Source organism: Sminthopsis crassicaudata, chromosome 4, assembly GCF_048593235.1.
Source record: "Sminthopsis crassicaudata isolate SCR6 chromosome 4, ASM4859323v1, whole genome shotgun sequence".
NCBI classification, from domain to species: Eukaryota; Metazoa; Chordata; class Mammalia; order Dasyuromorphia; family Dasyuridae; genus Sminthopsis; species Sminthopsis crassicaudata.
Genome location: NC_133620.1, coordinates 23,579,919 through 23,596,653, shown reverse-complemented (window position 1 = coordinate 23,596,653; position 16,735 = coordinate 23,579,919). Strand labels below are relative to the sequence as shown.

The 16,735-nt window shown below is 61.4% G+C and overlaps 1 protein-coding gene across 2 annotated transcripts; it reads right to left on the bottom strand.

The window, feature by feature from the left end:
* Positions 1-2,221: 2,221 nt before the first annotated feature.
* Positions 2,222-15,188, bottom strand: CC2D1B (coiled-coil and C2 domain containing 1B). 2 transcript variants are annotated; one of them, XM_074265928.1, is made up of 25 exons: positions 14,960-15,188; positions 14,678-14,770; positions 12,261-12,408; positions 10,741-10,853; positions 10,161-10,277; positions 9,692-9,820; positions 9,324-9,546; positions 9,068-9,180; positions 8,772-8,847; positions 8,276-8,362; positions 8,015-8,145; positions 7,427-7,499; positions 7,186-7,316; positions 6,834-6,966; positions 6,547-6,722; positions 6,320-6,445; positions 6,068-6,126; positions 5,658-5,774; positions 5,501-5,574; positions 5,345-5,403; positions 5,060-5,111; positions 4,760-4,859; positions 3,670-3,760; positions 3,450-3,579; positions 2,222-2,826 (listed from the first exon to the last, which is right to left on the bottom strand). In XM_074265928.1, the coding sequence occupies exons 2-24, from the start codon at positions 14,741-14,743 to the stop codon at positions 3,451-3,453; spliced, it is 2,523 nt and encodes an 840-aa protein (XP_074122029.1). In that variant the 5' UTR covers positions 14,744-14,770; positions 14,960-15,188; the 3' UTR covers positions 2,222-2,826; position 3,450. The 2 variants fall into 2 exon arrangements, with proteins under 2 accessions (XP_074122029.1, XP_074122030.1); XM_074265929.1 differs by having other exon boundaries at positions 2,222-2,821; positions 14,960-15,187.
* Between the last annotated feature and the right edge of the window lie 1,547 nt (positions 15,189-16,735).

Here is a 16,735-nt window from a genome sequence, read left to right as displayed (position 1 = left end):
GGGGTCATGGTGGGAAGAAGGCCTGGGAGAGAAGGCTTGGAGGTGGGAAGAGGGGGAGGAGGGAGCCAAAAGATGTGAACAAAATGAGCCGAGGACCAGCTCCCGAGCTGCTGGGCTCCTGGCTCCACCGGGGAAGTTGGCACAAGCCTGGGGGGCCTAAACACGGCCCTTTGGGATGGTGAGCACCCCATTCCAGGAGACGTCCATTGAGCTGCACAACTGGAAGGAACCTTGTCTGATTCCAGCCTCACTTCATGAAGGACATACCCAGGGAGAGCTGGGATTTGCCTGGCAGTCGGCTCCCTTCCTCCCCCTGCTGTGCAATGGCAGGGTGGGGTCAGAGCTGATGTCTGAGTGGACTGGCTCTCTCCTGGGATTCTTGGGTTTCCGCCAGTCCCAGGAGTCCGACTCTGGGTCACCCGTGTCGTTGCTTCCCCTAATCCTAGGCCCGGCCTGGGGCCTTTTTCCAGAGCCCAGGGAGGCTGAGCCCCTTCCAATGCCCGGCTCCAACAAAGGTCTTTAAGTGTGTGGCCGGTCACTGAATAGAGGGCCAGTTTTTCCCAAGACCCACGAGCCTGAAGCCAACTGGAGCCGTGGGCAGCCCCCACAGGGACTTCAAGGGGCCAAACAAAGCCGTATTGAGGCCGCCTTTCCCAAGGCCTTCATCTGAATGCTCCTCTGTGCTCGCTACAAGGAAAATAACTCATGGCAGAGTCCCAAGGGAACCTCAGAAACTCTGGGGACCAGGCCTCCATTTTCAGAGGGAGAAACGGGGGTCCTGAGACGAAGGGTCTTGTCTGACTGAGGTCACCTGCCCGTCATGGCCGACAGACCTTTAGCCCCTGGCCACTGATGCTTAAGGTGCAGCAGCGTGCTGGGGGCACTAGAGTGCGGGACCCCAAGTCCTGACACTGGTGGAGTGATCCTGGGCTAGTCACTCTACCTATTTCCCCAGCACCCGGTATATGTAACCTGCCATATATAACTAAGAAAGTTGTCACAGGGCTCTAATGAAGTCTCCTAAGCTCACCCCAGACCTCTGAAAGGCCCTGTAAACGGTGGCAAGCTTGGCTGTCTGGTGGCAGATGGCACCTCCCCCAACTTTTCCTGAGTGCTAGGAAAGGGCAGTGGCCGTGTCCTGCCGGGCCCCCTCGGCCCACCCAACAGGCCCAGATGCCAGATTGCTGGAGACCCACGAGACTGGCTCCCCCAGGGCCCGTGTTGGTCCTTTGGGAAAACATGGCAACTCACGAGAGGCCAACTGTGCCTGCACAAGGTCATTGGAGACCTGGAGCTATGAACTTTGCCCCCCAGCCAGTCTAGAAGGGGATACAGGAGTCTCGGAGTGGGCGAGTAAGAGGGCAGCCTGCCCCAACGTGAGAGTCCCTCTGCCTGGGCTCTCAGCCCAGATATTCCCTAAGGCTGGACTGTCCAGCCCTCTCCCTGGGGCCCCTCCCAGCCTGCTTTGCTTCCCTTCCCAGAAGTGCCTACTGTACTTCAAGCAATTCATGCACCAGGGCAATGTGGCAGAAACCACCCGTGAGCGGCCGTGATCTAGGAAGCCCTGGCAGCTGGGGGGTGGGTGGGGGTGGCCACGGCAGCTGGTATCCTAACAGGCTGGGGGGGGGGGAGCCTGAGTGCTGAGGGGGAAACGGGAAGCAAAGATGGAGGCGATGGGGGGCCCCTGCACAGGCTGGGGGGGATGGATGGAGACAAGCCTTGCTATGCTTGGGAGGCCCGCAGAGAGCCATGTGGGCCCAGGCCTGGAGTCCAGCCAGGGGGACAGCCACTGTCCCAAGCAGGTTCCCCCAGTCTGGAGGAGCCCCTCCCCCTTCTCTGGGCCTCTTAGGCCCACCCAGACCCATGTGGAAGGAGGAAGCCTGGCCTGGCCCATCTGAGAGGAAGAAGCCTTTCAGGGATCCAAGGGCACGGCCTGTTTGCCTTCCCCTGGCCCGGTGCACAGGCCAGCCTTGCTGGGCCCATGGGAGGACCTGCCCAGAGGCCAAGGGTGGCCATGGGAGTGGACTTCCCCAAATCAATCAGGGCTGCCCCAGAATGGACCAGGCCATTGGGTGGGCTTCAGGGAGAGCTGGCTGGACGCTCGCCTCCCTGTGGCCAGTGAGGGTGCAAAGCCAATGGTTCTGGGGGCTCCTTCCAGCTCGGGGGGCAGGGCAACACAAATGTGAGGATTCGGATCTTAAACCCCCCAAACACAGGCGGCTTTTATTTCGTTTATTTAGTTTTATTTACTTAGTGGGTGGGGAGGGGACGGGTTTGGGGAGCAAATCCCCCTCCCCCCCACGTGGTACCCAAGGCCGCTTTTGTCCTCTCCACCTTTGGGGAAGTAGGAAAGCTAGTGCAAGTCACTGTCCAAGAAGAAGGCACAGAACCCAGATGGGCAGGGGGCCGAGCAGGGTGGGGCACATGGGCGGCTGCTCAGGGAGGGTGGCCACAGGTCCCACCCTCCTCCCAACCCTCCAACATTTCTGTCTTTTAAAGGCACATCCAGGGAGATGCTGGGGAGCAAATGGGCCATTGAGTGGCCAGGCCTTCCCTTCACCTTCCACCAGCACCCGGACAGCAGAGCCAAGAGCCGGCAAGCGTAGGCCGGCCTGGATGCGGTCAGCAGTGGGGTGGCTGGGAGCCCAAGCCCGCCACCAGGGGTGGGGAGGGGGCAGCAGTAGTGCATTTTCTTGCTAAGTCTTTGGTGCTTGGGGTAGCAGCATCTTCTCCAGGTTCAAGCTTCTGGTCCCGGTGGAGCTGGGAGTGAGCAGCAGAGCTGGGCTGGTTCCTGAAAGGGTTCCCCCATGGTCTCAGTCTTCTTTTCTGGAAAAAGGATCAGTGAAATCTCCCCCCTCCCAGAGGCACTAGGAGGGTCAAAGAAGGAAGGAGGGGGAGTATGCAGACCCGCTGGTCCTCGGGCGTTAGGGAGTGGAGCCGGGAGCGGGGATGCCAGTGGTGCGATGGCCAATGTCCAGCTTCCACGTTTCAGGCAGGATTCAGATCCGGGCCCGATTCCCACCAGTGGGAAGTTCAGCCTCCCCCATGGGCATATTTGCAGAGAAGCCTACACAAGGAGCCCCACAGAATTTGCACCCACACCCTAGGGAGGGCTCTGCAGCTGCGGTGGCCGGGGGTCTGTCCTTCAGCTGGATGTGCAGATAAGTCCCCGGCCTCTAGACTCAGCATCTCATCCTCAAGATCTCAGATTCCACCCAGGTGAGTGCAGAGCGGCCACGGTACGGGGGGAGGTGTTCTTTGGACATTGTGGCCCCAAACAAGAAGCCGCTGTGGCCTCTGAGGGCCCAGCACCCGAGGGCCCACCTGTTCTCTGGCTGCGGGACCCTGGCTAGGACCCCACCCCCCATATCTACAAACTGTTGGCCATTAGGGAGAGGAAGTCTGTCTGGAGGATTTCTTACCATCTAGCTCCCCGCCCCACATCTCACCTCAGACGCCCCGGGACTCCAGGACCAGCCAGTTCTCTGTGACCATCTGGGTGTCCTGTCCGCTCAATGGCTCCCGGAGTCTCACTTTCACCTCCAGTTTGCCCCCTGTTGGCTTTCTGCCATCCAAGACCTGCGAAAGGGGCCCGAGACATTGAGTCATTTGGGCCTCTTGGCCTCTGGAAAGCCCAAAGCCCGGGGCATGAGGCCCCAGCTTCCCTACCTCCAGAATCTCCCTGATTTCGCATTCGGTCTCCAGGCGCTCCAGCTTCAGATGAGCCGTCCCAACATGCTTATCGCTTCTGAAGAAGGAGCTGTGGATGGAGGTGGGAAGGGAGGGAGCTCAGCCCAAATCCACAGGGTGATGGTGAGGAGGCCCAGGGCCAGCTAACGGCATCTTATGGAGATGCCTTGTAAGGTAATGAGCTCTCCATCCCTAAGAAATTCAAGCAGAGGCTGGGTGCCCAAGGGTGAGGGATCCCCGCTCGCCCTGAGCCCCTCCCTGTTGGGAGCCACAATCTCTGAGCTGATCGGCAAAGCCCAGCCCCAAGATCAGATGTGCACGGCACTCACGCAGGAACGACATTGCCTTCTATGATTCTCATTAGTGGAGCGCTATTTCTTATGTTATTTATAATTGGCTCGATTACAGCACTAAAACATCTAAAAAATCTGGTGCCGAGGGGAACCTGGGCAAGTTAACTAGAAACGATTGCATGTGCATATTCTGTTCTAACAAAACTAATCTCTCACTGAGACAAACGATAAAGGAGAGGACCATGGAAAACATTGTCACTATAGGAGAGAATCCGAAGGCCCAGGTTGGGTACCAACTTAGACTCGGAAAAGATCAGCACGTCTGGGAACAAAAGCTGGTTAAAGTATAACTGGGAATTACCTTAAATGCCCGTGTACACGGTTCCAAGTCAGGGAGATGGAGGATCAAACACTGCACAAGTAAACTGACATTGAACCTTGTATAACATTTACCTTCATTATTGGCTTTGAGTAAAGTAAGCAATAATTAACACTTAACCATAAAAACTTACTCAAATATTAAACGTCAAATGGAGTCACACATAAAGGTCACTAAGTCAGACATTTCGGAAGACTATGTTGACCTAAAGAAAAGTCTATAATCATGATCTAGTATAAAATAAAGCCTGAAGGAGCCCGAGAGCAGGGGGAGAATCACTTCCATCAAGCTCCTCCCTCAGACTGCCCCATGACCCTGTTCCTCCTACTCAGCCCCGGGACCCCCTGCAGAGGCTGGATCCGCCTGCACCTCACATTTTCTGGAGTTTAGAACTCACCCCTTGTGAAAAATCTCAAACTTGATCCCCTTGTTCTGGACCAGCCTGCGGAAGCTCCGGTGGTTCCGATTGATGTTTAGTTTGAAGAGCTGGTCAAACTCTGTGAGAGATTGGGGGCGTGAGTGAGGGGGGAGGGGAGTGGGCCGCATAGGGAGCTCTCAGCCCGGCGGGCCGGCCAGCCTAATCGGCGAAACCAAACGGACCCGCCTTCGCTCTCCCCGGGGGCCCGGTCCTCCCGGTCTCCTGGCCAGGGTTCCCAACACCTCCCAGCCCCAGCACGAGGGTCACTGGGGCTCCCACCTGGAGAGTTGGTGTTCTTCACCACGGACGTTTTGCTTTTCTGGGCCTGGTCCTGGGAACAGATGGACAGAAAAGGGTGTCCGGGGAGGGAGTGGCTCTGCGCACACTGCGGGGGACGGAAGGGGGTTCAGCAGCCAGGGCCCAGAGGGCCTCGAGAACCTGAGGCCAGCCCCCCTCTCCCCTGGACCCAAGGGAGAACAGAGACTGAGCAAAGGGCAGGGACAACTCCTGACCCCTTGTCCAGGGAGGGGGAAACGGCAGCTGGCGCAGGGGAGCCTCCCTCACCGAGCTTGGATAGTGGAACTCAAAGCGGACAAAGGCATCCAGGTCCTCTGGGGTCACGCCTGTGCAGGGGACAACGGGGCGGAGCCTCAGCACTGGGCCAGCACTCCCAGCAGCCCCACGGTCCCCCAGCCCCCCCAAAGGGAGCCCCAAGAGCACCTGGGGGGGCTGGGAGGTTCATGCCCCTCACGATGAGAAGGTGCATTTCGGTGCTGTTGAGCTCTGAGAAGATCCTGGGGGAGACAGGGCAGAACGCTTGGGGAAGTGCCAGGGACCATTTGGGGACACCCCCGCCCCCTGCCTCCCAGACACCCACCTCACAGTCTGGAAAGTCTTCTCCTCGAAGCGGTGGCTGGGTGGGTCCAGGCCACGGGCCTGCGCCAGCTGCAGGATCTCCAGCTGCTTCTTCCGGTCCTGGGCCAGCTTCTCAAACCTGGGGGGGAGGGAGGGGCAGTCTAGTGGGCAGGGCAACCTCCACAGGGAGGGTCTGACTGACCCTTCTTGGGGTCCTCCCTCCCCAGAGGGGAAGCCACCGCCTCTGGGCACAACCACCCCTTTTCTGAGGCCCTGCTCAGCATGTGGGCGGCTCTCACCAGCCGAACTGAGCGAGGCTCGTCTTCATCCACCCCCCCCCCAGCGCCTCCATCTTGCTCCCCGTTTCCCCCTCGGCACTCAGGCTCCCCCAGCCCCCCAGCTGCCAGGGCTCCCTAGATCACGGCCACTCACCGGGTGGTTTCTGCCACGTTGCCCTGATGCATGAATTGCTTGGAGTACAGCAGGCACTTCTGGGAAGGGAAGTAAAGCAGGTTGGGATGGATCCCAGGAAGGGGGCTGGAAAGTCCAGTCTTTTGGAATATCTGGGCTTAGAGGCCCCCCCCCCCAGGCCAAGGGGGGCTCTCACAGTGGGGCAGGCAGCCCTCCTTCTTTCCCCCCTCACCCCCAATCCCAGAGTGGGGTGTAGCCCTGGTGGGTCCTGACCTCCTGCTGCTCCTGCAGCATCTTGTGGAGTTGGGCGTACACTTCCTCGGCCTTCTGGGAGAGCCCCACGTCCTCGTGGCGAATGAGGACAAAGCCGCCGTCTTCATCAGAAAGCGGGGAAGATACCTGCCCCAGCCCAGCACAGCCGTGAGCTCAGGGGAGCCCCCCAACCAGCCTCCCCCCAGCCAGACCCGCCTCTGAGTGCGGGGTCCAGGCCCCAGGCCCACCTTGGTCCCGGGGCTGCCCGCACGGCCGCTGCGCACCAGGGCTATCTGGGCATCCAGGGCCTTGGCGGCCCGCAGGTGGGCCTTGGCCTGCTCCAGGTCCTTGGCCCGCTTGGCCTGCAGGGCCGCGCGCTGACACTGCAGTTTCCGGCTCTCCAGTGAGGCCAGCTGCTCCCGGGCTGGGGGACAAAAGCTCAGCTGGTCCAGCCTGGGCACTCAGGGGCCCCAAGGTTCTCCTTGTCTCCCCAGGAGCCCTGGGTCCCCCCACCCCGACCCCCAGATGGGCTCACCTGCTGGGGACAAGGCCTCCTGGGGGGCAGAGCCCCTGGGCTCAGGGGACGGTGCCGCCGAGGGCCTGGCTACCTGGGGCGCTTGTCCGGGCCGCTGCGCTGGCTTCTTGGCCACTGGAGCCTGGGGCTCTCCCTAGGGAGATAGGGGTGTTCATTAGGCCTGGGCTGTCACAGGAGCCAGGGACGGAGGTCCGAGCGTTTCTCTGAGGTCACACCACCCCGGGACTCCAGACCCCTGGCTCGTGACAGCAGATGACGTCCTTCAGGGGGCTCCGAGGGGCTAAGCCAGGCCCCCCAAAGGGAGTCGGGCTCTAGAGGGAGGGCAGCTTCCCCCAGCAGGGTGACCTCCTACCTCCTCCTCTTCCTCCTCCTCCTCCTCTTCCCCTTTGGGGCTGGCCAGAAGCTGAGCCGCCTTCAGGGCTGCTGCCAAAGGGTTGTCCTCAGGGTCCGAGGGGGCCTCCAGGCCAGGGATGGGAGGGAAGCCTGGGGAAGGCAGGAGAGACCTGAAGGTGGAGGCCACACCAGCCGGCCCATTCCCCAGGCACCTCCTTGGACCCCTCCCAAGGCCTCGCCTCTCACAACCTCAGACCCACCTGGGGGGACAGGAAGTTCAGCCAAGTTCACATTCCGGCCAGCTTTGTGAGCTCTGATGGCCTCCTGGTATTGCTGGGATTAAAGCAGGGAGGGAGGGGAGGTCAAAGGTGAGAGGAGCCCTGGCAGGTCTAATCCCTCTCTCAACGCCTCCTCCCCTTCCCAGGGCAATCTGCCCCCCATGCCAAGTGGTACAGAGGGATCGGGGACTCTAGACCACCTCGTCCAACCTCTGCTCTGACAGAGGGGGAAACTGAGGCATATGCTGCCTCCCGCCCCCCCCCCCCCCAATCATTCTCAGTCTAAAGCAAGAGGCCTCCACTCCGGGTACTGTGGAAGGGCATGCTGCCTTGGCTTGCTCTGTTTTAGGCTCAAGGGGGTAGGGAGGGAAGCAGATGGGGGGGGGGAGGCAGCCAGGCTGACTTGCTGTGTGACCCTGGGCCTCCTCTTTGGAGGAGGAGGATGGGCCATGGCCTCCAAAGTCCCTCCCAGGTCAGAGGCTCAATGGTTCTATAAAGGGGTCTTTGAGCCTCCAGAGCCAGCCTCCCTCCTCCCACAGCCCCTCCCCAGGCCCCGGAGCACAAGATCACCTTGGCAATGCGCTCGTGCATGCGCGCCTTCCTCTGGTCTCCGCTGCTTTTGGCCTGGGCTGCAGCTTCTTGGTACTTGCCTAGCCTCTGGCCCAAGGCCTCCAGAACCGTCTGGGGCTGGGGAGGGGGCACTGGGCCCAAAGGGCCCATCAGCCCCTGCCCCTCCTCCTGCTTTCTCCCACCCTGGGGCTGTGGTCCCCAACCCAAATGTCCCCTGACCCTTTCCCGCCCCGCCGTGAGGGTCAGATGTCCACTATTTACCTGGGGCCGGGGCCGGAGCTGGGGCCGACATCACAGGCTTTGAGTGCTCCAGCAGGCCAGGGCAGGGGGCTGGCCGGGCCTTGAGCTCTAGGGGGAGTGATAGAGATCAAAGGTCGCCCTCCACAGTGTCGGGGCATCTAACAAGTTCTGCTGGGCTCAAGTCTCTGCTTGAGGCTTCAGGGAGCAACCCCGCCCCAGGGGAAGACCCCAGGACCTACAGCCTCCATTCCAAGGAAAAGCTCCCCAGGCCCTGCAGCCCCCGCTCTGAGGGGAGGCCTTCCAGGATCTACCACTTCTGGGCTTGGAGCATTCTCCAGCCTTTCACATAACAACCAGGGAATGATTGTTTGCTGAGTGAAGGAAAGAAGAGGAAGAGGAAGAAGAAAGAAGAGAAGTGTTCTCCACACTCCTGGGGCAAACCCAGTGCCCTGCTTCCCTCCCTGGTCTGGGCTGAGCCCGAGGTTCCGGACCTTGCAGAACAGAGCCCAGGTCTCACCTGAAGGGGCGGGAGGCATGGCACTCAGGTCCACGGGCTGCCCACTCTCCAATGCTTCCAGCACAGCACCGAACCTCTGGGGCGAGAGAGCTGGGTAAGGACCTCGGGCCAGGAACCCACTGGCCCATTCCCATGGGGGGGGGGGGGGGAACTGTTCATCCCCTGCCTCAGTTTCTCCCTCTCGCCCATCCAGTGCACAACTCTGGCCGGCTCCCTGAGCCCGTTTCCTCCTCAGTAAAATGAGGTACCCAAAGCCTGGCGTTCCTAGCTCCAAGTGGGCAGGCCCCAGGCCGCACCTTGCCAATCCTCATGTACTCGCGGGCCTGCTCCAGGGCACCCTCCTGCTTGGCTTTCAGGGCAGCTGCCTTGTACTCCTTCTGTCGAGTCTGCAGCAACAGCAGTCGAGAGTCTGGCCAGGGGAAAAGAGCCGCTGAGTCCCCTGGCCCCCGCCAAGAAGCCGGGTGTCTCTGAATTGTTACGTGGCCTTCACTCCCCCAAACCCAGCTCTGGGGCTCCTGGGCAGAATGGGGGGCATCAGTCTGACTCTCATACCTGGCTCTGGGGCACCTGCAGGAGCTGGCGTAGCTGGAGGGCCTGGAATAGTTGGGGCATCTGGCATAGCTGGGGGGTCTGGTGCAGCAGGGGGGTCCCCAGAACCTTTGCTTGCTGCAGTGGGGGGCAGTTCTGGCCTCTTCCCACAGGCCACAGGGGGTGGGATCTCCTCTTCATTGACTTTCTTGCCCTTCTTCACAGCAGCCAGCTGGGTCTGCAGGGTCTGCAAGGGGAGACTGAGGCTCCATGTGGACGACATGCCAGGGGTCCCTTTCCCCCAAAATGCAGAGCACTTGGCCCTCACTTAGAGACGGCTTAGATGGGGGTAGTCACCCTCCTCCCCCTGGGTCCCGGGTCACACTACCCACCTTCAGGCCTCGCTCACACCGCCGGGCTTTGGCCCCGTCCCCAGCCTCCTTGGCACTGGCGGCTGCGGCCTGGTAGTTGGCGATCCGCTCCTCCAGCAGCCCCTGCAACCCACCTGCCGTGGGCGCCACCTGCAGGGATACAAGGATCACTAGGCCGAGAGCCGGAGCAGCAGGGGACTCGCCAACCCCCACGTCTCCATTTAGGCAGACACTGAGTGGGCTGTGATGGGGAAAGTGCTTGGGTGCTCTGCTGGGAGTCCTCCCCACCCCCAGTGATACTGAGCGGAGGGACTGATGGTGAGGGCCACAGACCCAGAGCCTCAGGGGGCCTGGGGGCAGCCTCCCGTTCTGCCCCCAGCCAATGGCCGAGTGGGCTTCCCCCCAAAAGGCCTTCTCTCCATCCTCATCCCTCTAGACCTACCCGGGAAGGGGATCCCCGCCCCCCAGGCCCTGGCCCCTCCAGTGCTACCGGGGCAGAAAGCTGCGTGGGGGCCGCCGAAGTCGCCACCTCCTCAGGGCTGCTCAGTTTACCATCGTCCTCTCCCTCTCCCTCCTCCTCTTCTCCCAGCACCTCCTGCAGCTCCGCCTGAGGGAACAAGAAGGGGGGAAGGGAGCCCCTGGGACCTTAGATGAGGGTCTGGAGGTGAAGCCTCCCACTGAGAGAGTGCCCCCTCCATGAGGACACCAGGACTGCCTCAACTTCTTGTCAGAGAAAAGCCACAGGGGGTGAGGAGGGTTCTGGTGTCTGACCAAAGCCCTGGGTCCCCGTCCGGATGTTACTTCCAGGCAAACTTTGGGTGAAAATTTCTCTTCCTAGGCTCTTTCCCTCTGGGAGTGACTCCCGGGGGGCCCTTCCTGCCCCAGGTCCCCCATTCTACCAGAAAAGCCACTCCTTGGAATCACGAGAATTAGACATGAGTGGCCGTCGGCCCGGCCACTCATTTGACAGAGGAGGAGACCGAGGCCGGGGGCCAACAACTAGACCAAAGTAACCTAAGCTGGGGTTTGACCTCACTAAGGGGAGGGGCCAGCCCCCCCAAACCCCATACCAGCAGGTCCGTGTCCGTCTCCAGCCCCTCGTCTTCCTCATCCGAGGCCTCGTCCCCCACATTCTGCAGGCATTCCGCGGCGAGCTTCTCGATGTGGGCCATGGGCAGGGGAGCTGGGGGAAGAGGGAGGCTCCCTCAGAGGCTCGGGCCATGTGGGAGACCCAGGGGACAAACCCTTTGTTTTAGGCAAACTGGGCCCCAGAGAAAAGGCACCTGGCTAAAGTCATATGGCAAAAGACCAGGAGGCTTGCTCCACCTGAGGGCTGCTGGGCTGCAGCTGGAGGGATGGGGCTGAGCACAAGAGGCTGGGCTGGCAGGTAGGGCGGGGCTGGCCCTCCCAGAGGCACCTGCCTCCTCCAGCCTGGCTCCACCCTGGAAGTGGCCGGGGCTCCGCTGCTTCACCCTGAAGTGAAGGGTGGGGGCTTCCACTGCACAAGGCTCAGGCCCATGGAGGGAGAGTCACAGTGGGCAAGTTCTCCCTCTCCCTCCACCCCCACAGTGGACTTCCCAGTCCTCAGGTGAAGGGGTTCACAGAGCAAGGTCCATCATGTGTTGGCACCTGGGAGATGCCGGTAACCTGGATGCTTGGGTAGACCCCATATCCGACCTTCTCTTCAGGAAGGGTCTCTACCCCAAAGCACCTCAAGGAGAGGCCCTCTGTATGGAGCCCTGAGGCTGGGAGGGGGTGGGTTTCAACCACGACCATGTGACTTTGGATGGGCAGGTCCCCAGAACCCTCACTGACCCTAGCAACTCCGGAGAACTCTAGTGATGGCACAGGTAGGCACAGACGGCCCCCATGGAGGAGAGCCAAGGTCTGGCCCCAGAGAACAGCGGCTGGGGGAATCCCACTCTCCTCTGCTGCTCGGTCCGGTGGAGCCATGGTGGCAGCGGAGGCAACTTCTTGTCCCATTTATGACCCCTTTATTTTTACATGACCCCAGTATACGGGCATACAGCTCTCCACACCAAACATTTACTGAAGACAGACCCTAATCCTTGCCCCCACCACGTCACAGCCCACAGTTAAAAAGCTTTGGCCACAAATCCAGCCCCAAGCACCTCCTAGCTAGTCCTAGCTAAGGACTATGGGAAAGCTGCTTTATTCCCCGGCCCTGCCTCAGTTTCCTCAGTTATCAAATGGCTAGACTTGACCCACTCCAAGGTCCCACCAGTTGGGAAGATCTCAGGGCTCATCTGGGCCTCCACTTATTTATAGGCTGGGAAACTGAGGCCCAAGCTCTGATTTCCTGTGGAGGAGGGAGGGGAGGGGTGTCATGGAGGAGAAGATGGAGGGAGTCAGGTCAGCTGCCCCAGAGAACCCCAAGGGCCCAGCCCAGCTCTGCTTGGGCCCCAGCGCAGAGGTGCCTGGGCTGGGGATGAGCTCCTCGCCCGTCCGTAGCTCTTGGGACTGACCCCTTCCCCGGAAGCGCACCAGAAAGGCCTTTCCCCCAACCCTCCTTTTCTTGTGGCCCCACTCTGGGGGGATTCTGAGAGGTTCAGAAGGGCCCCTCGCTCACCTTTCGCCCGAGGCTTGGGCTTGCTCTCTGGGGTTCCGGGGTCGCCAGTGAGGGCCAGCAGCTCCGCCTCCAGGTCTCCATCATCTTCCGCATCCTCCTGGGCCTCCAGCAACATATCTTCTGGACTGAACTCCACAAAGAGCCCTAGCTGTGGGGGGAGGTGGGGAGAGGAAAGGAAGGGAGGTTGGGGAGGGGCCAGCCGGGGGGGGGGTGTCTTAAGACTTCTAGGGTGCTTTAAGGTGCACAGATGCATCCGCTCAGGGAGGTTGGGGCCCCGATTATTCCAGTTTTCCAAATGAGGAAACAGGCTGAGGGTCACCCAGTGAGTCAATCTGAGCAGGTCTGTTCCCTCAAGGCTGGCCTCTGCAGCCGCTGAAGCCACGTGGATTGGACTGCTCAGTCCACCCAATCCTTGGACAACCGAGGCCCAAGTTAAACGACTTGCCCAGAACTACAGTGGTTAACAGAGCAAGACTCTTAAGCTAAGGTTCCTCCTCTAAGTCAAGGGCCCTTAACCCGCGATCTGGGAACTTGTTTTTACAAGCATTTTGATAGCTGCATGGCAACATGGCTGGCTCCTTTCATAATGTGCATTCGGGCCCAGGACACAATGTGGCAGCCCCAAGCCCAGGCCCGGCTGGCTCTGGAGGAGGGTCCTCAGATGCTTCCAACCTCCTTTCCCAGTCAGTGCCACCAGGAGGGACCTTCAAGGGCACAGTGGGGCCTGGGCCCCTGCAGTATTGTTCCCGGCCAGCCTGGAGCTCCCCTCCCCCCAACCTCCCTCACACTCATCACTCACATCCCATCTAGAGCCAGGCCTTCCTCCCTCTTCCTCCTCCTGCGGTTCCCATCACTTCCCACCTGGAGGACTGTGGTAGTCCTGACTGGCCTCCCTGCCTCCAGGGACACAGCAAGGGCTCCCCAACCTCCCTGGCAGACCCCCCCTCACCCTCTTCCTCTCTCATGGCCCTTCCCGGCTCCTCCAGGAGCCTTCCTGGCCTCCCGGTCCCCACCTCAGAACAGCCCGCAGGCCCCTGCAGCTCTGCTGTACCCCCATGGATTGTGGAGCCCCCTTGAGGGTACAGGGTCAGAGGCTGGGGAGGGGGACGTGGGCGGGGTGCAGGGTGGACGCTCGGATTTGATCCCAGGGCGGATTCCCGGTGAGGGGCTCCCCCGTTCTCCATTGTCCCCCAAAAGGGGAAGGGCCCCAGCGGAGGAAGAGCCTGACCCTCGGCAGCCCTGCAGTTTTTCTTTTTGGTTTGTTTTTTACTGAAACCTCCGCTGCGGGCTCCGCTTGCCCCGGACCCCCGGAGGCCGGACCCCAGCCCGCGCCCCACCTTGGCCGCCTCCAGGCAGGGGGAGCACTCTCCTCTGTACCTGCTTGGCCGCCACCGCCCCCTGGCGTCGGGTTTGAAGCAACTTTTGTTATTTCGCCCTGGCCTGTCCTGGCAGCTAAAATGCCACAAAGCGAACCCGAGAACGCTTTGGGAAGTCACTTAGGGGCTAGAATGGGGTCTGACAGCAGCAGCCCCAAGGGAGGGGGACCTCTCCAGCTCGGCGGCTGCCTCCGTTTCCTCAAATGTGCCTGGTGGCTCTCGACAGTAGTGAGATGTTTGTAAAGCGCCTGGCACAAGGCAGACGAGGGAATCACATGTGCCCAGTAGAAGGCCTGCTTCTGTTCTACCCCAGGTCTCAGTTTTCTCATCTGTAAAGTGGGCTTGTTATCTCTAAATTTAAACCAACCTTGTCCTATTCAAGGGCCATTTCTAAGTCCCCCCAGTGGCCTCCGAGACCCTGCTTCAGATGCTCCCAGATCCCCCTTGGGCTTCTCCATAGCCTCCCTCCCCCTTGCTCCCCTCTGTTCCGCGTGCCACCTTCCCCCCTTTTGGAGGATCTGGGGCGTGACTTTGTATTCTCATTACTGAGCAGGAGCCTTGCCCACTTCTCCATGGGGGTCCCACCCGTCTGCCCCCCCGGGGGCATATGCATGGAAAGAGGGCTCCCCGCAATCCATCCCATCCTCCTGCGGGGTGTGCCGGGGGTCCCGGAATGCGAGGTGGGCTCACACAGCCCCTCCTGGTGGCCAGGGCCGGGACGGCGGCTTGGGCGGCAGGAGTGCCAGCGGGTACCACAGTCAGAGGCTGGGAGGGGGAGGGGAACGTGGGCGGGATCTGCCCGAAAGGGCTCAGCTGCAGGGCGGACGCTCAGGTCAGATCCCAGGGCGGATTCCCGGTGCGGGCTTCCCCGGTTCTCCGCTGTCCCCCAGAGCCCGGCCCTCGCCAGAGCCCGGCCCTCGCCTGCGCCCGGCTGCCGCAGGTTTTTCTGTGTGGTTTTCACTGAAGCCGGACCCCCGGAGGCCGGACCCCAGCCCGCGCCCCCCTCGGCCGCCTCCCGGCAGGGGAGCGCTCTCCTCGTACCTGCTTGGCCGCCGCCACCCCCTGGCCTCGGGCCTGGGGGCCCTTCCTGGGTCTCTGTCCAGGCATCCGGGCCTCGGCCGCCTCCCGATGTCCCTGGGGGGAAGAAGGGAGCCGGCTCAGAGCCCGCACTCTCGAATCCCAGGAGCCCCGGAGAACCTTGGGGGCCCGAGACTCCAAAGCGGAGGGAGGGGCGGGGCAGGGGGCCGGAGCCCGCCCCCCGGGGGTCCTGGACCGGGGCTGGGGTTTCCTCCCTCCCTACATCTGGCGGCCCCGCCTCCACACCTGGCCCCAGGTGGGCTTCGAGGCTCCTCCAGGAGGAGAAGGGGTGCGATAAGGAGGGCTCCGTTCACCCTTGGCGCGCCTCCGGACGCCCCTCCCCACGTCCCGCCCCTCGGTTCTAGCAGAGGCAGCCGGAAGCCCCCGGAGGCCGCGCGCCGCCAGTCCTCACCACCCTCCCGCGTGACCCCGCACGCCGGGTGGCGACCAATGCGCACGCGCGCTGCCGAGGGGCGGGATGAAATTGCGTGGAGAATGCGGAAGGGCGTGGCCTTGAAGCCGGCCGAAGCCTGGGGGCCGAAAGCCTGGGGGCGGGGCTAAGAGTGAGGGGGCGTGACCAAGTCTGGCGGGGGTGAAGGGGAGGGAAGCGAGGAAAGCGCGCGATGCAGCGGCCAGCCCGCATGCGCGGCCCCAAACCCCTTTCCCCGCCCCCGCACATCTACCTACAGCTGGCTGGAAACTAGGTTGGGGGGCGAGAGCAGAAAGCAAATCGGGAGGGGCGGAGCCGAGGCGTGGGCTTTTCCGTCCGAGCGCTTCTGTGGCGGGAGGGCGCGAGAAACGTCCGGCGGGAGACCCGGCTTTGCCCCAGTGGGCGTGCATTTATTTATGCCCTGCTGTGTACCGCCTCCTGCAGGGGGAGCTCGAGGGCTGATGGGGGAGGGGAAGGACTACGTGTGAGCGCCACATGGTGGAGAGGAAATAATCGCGGGGGAAAAGCTTCCTGAGGGACGGGGGATGTTAGGGAGGCCTTGGAGGTGGGGCGCTGAAGCCCCCGGGCCGGTCACGGATGGCGGGGGCAGTTTGGGAGGATTGCTTTCTGTTGGGAGGTGATAGGGAGAGTCTGGACCTTGTCAGACCAATCTGGCAGCGCCGGAGGCCGGGATGGAGGGGGCAGCGCCCCCTCCCCCTCCTCATCGTGACCCGCAAGGCCATGGGCCATGAGGGACTTCCCACGGGGACCAGAGCACCCGGACCGGCCGCAGCCGGAGAGCGAGCGCGTGGCTCCCTGGCCTGGTTCCCCGAGGGATTACGGTGATCCAGAGCAAGGGTCCCGGGCCGCTGCCAGAGTGCCCACCTTCCACGATCAGAGCAGCCGTCTACACTCGCCGGCCTATTCCCATGCCAGTGGCTCCCAGATCTCCAGCCCTCTAGAGGGCTTCAGGTTCCGGTCTGAGCTGACCCACGTGGCCTTGTGAATGACCCCCACTCTTGGATTGCCCCCAGAAGCAGCCTAGGCATTAGGATTGCCCCCCCATGAAGCGCAACCGATCCAGGTTTTTCTACCTGCCCTCAGCCCTGTTCCTCCATTCCTCTCCTAGCCACCCAGCTTTGGGACTTCGGACTCCTGAAGAATCCGAATCCTGAAAGGGATTTACCTGCCAACTAAGGGTGTACCCCAACTCCTTGGGGTGCCCCCTTTCCCCTGAAGAATTTACCATTCTTGTTGTCTATTGTACCCCCTCTAAATCGACCGTTGCCAAAGAGAATGGCTCATTGCGAATTCTTCCTGTGACAGATCCCCAATTTTCTGGATGTCCCCCTCTGGTGTCTGCGCCACCCACGTCAGGGCCATTTTCTCCAAGTCAAGAGAGCCAGGTCTGAGCTGGCTTGGAAATTTCAGCTGAAGCCGTAAACAAATTCTTTTTTAAGTTTTCTCATTTGAATGATTTTTATTTTATTTACGAAATTTCAATTGTTCACTTTTTCTTTCTTGACCCACCCTGGGGGGGAAAAGAAAAACCTCTGGCAACAAATATGCTGAGTCAAGCAAGGTAAACTCAC

What these genes read in the sequence shown, in the direction of transcription:
- CC2D1B (XM_074265928.1), bottom strand. Translation starts at nt 14,743, where the DNA reads ATGCCTGGACAGAGACCCAGGAAGGGCCCCCAGGCCCGAGGCCAGGGG. An exon ending in TGAACTTCCTGTCCCCCCAG is followed by an intron (nt 7,317 to 7,426) that starts GTGGGTCTGAGG and finishes TGCCTTCCCCAG; the next exon opens with GCTTCCCTCCCATCCCTGGC. An exon ending in AAATCAGGGAGATTCTGGAG is followed by an intron (nt 3,580 to 3,669) that starts GTAGGGAAGCTG and finishes CCCCTTTCGCAG; the next exon opens with GTCTTGGATGGCAGAAAGCC.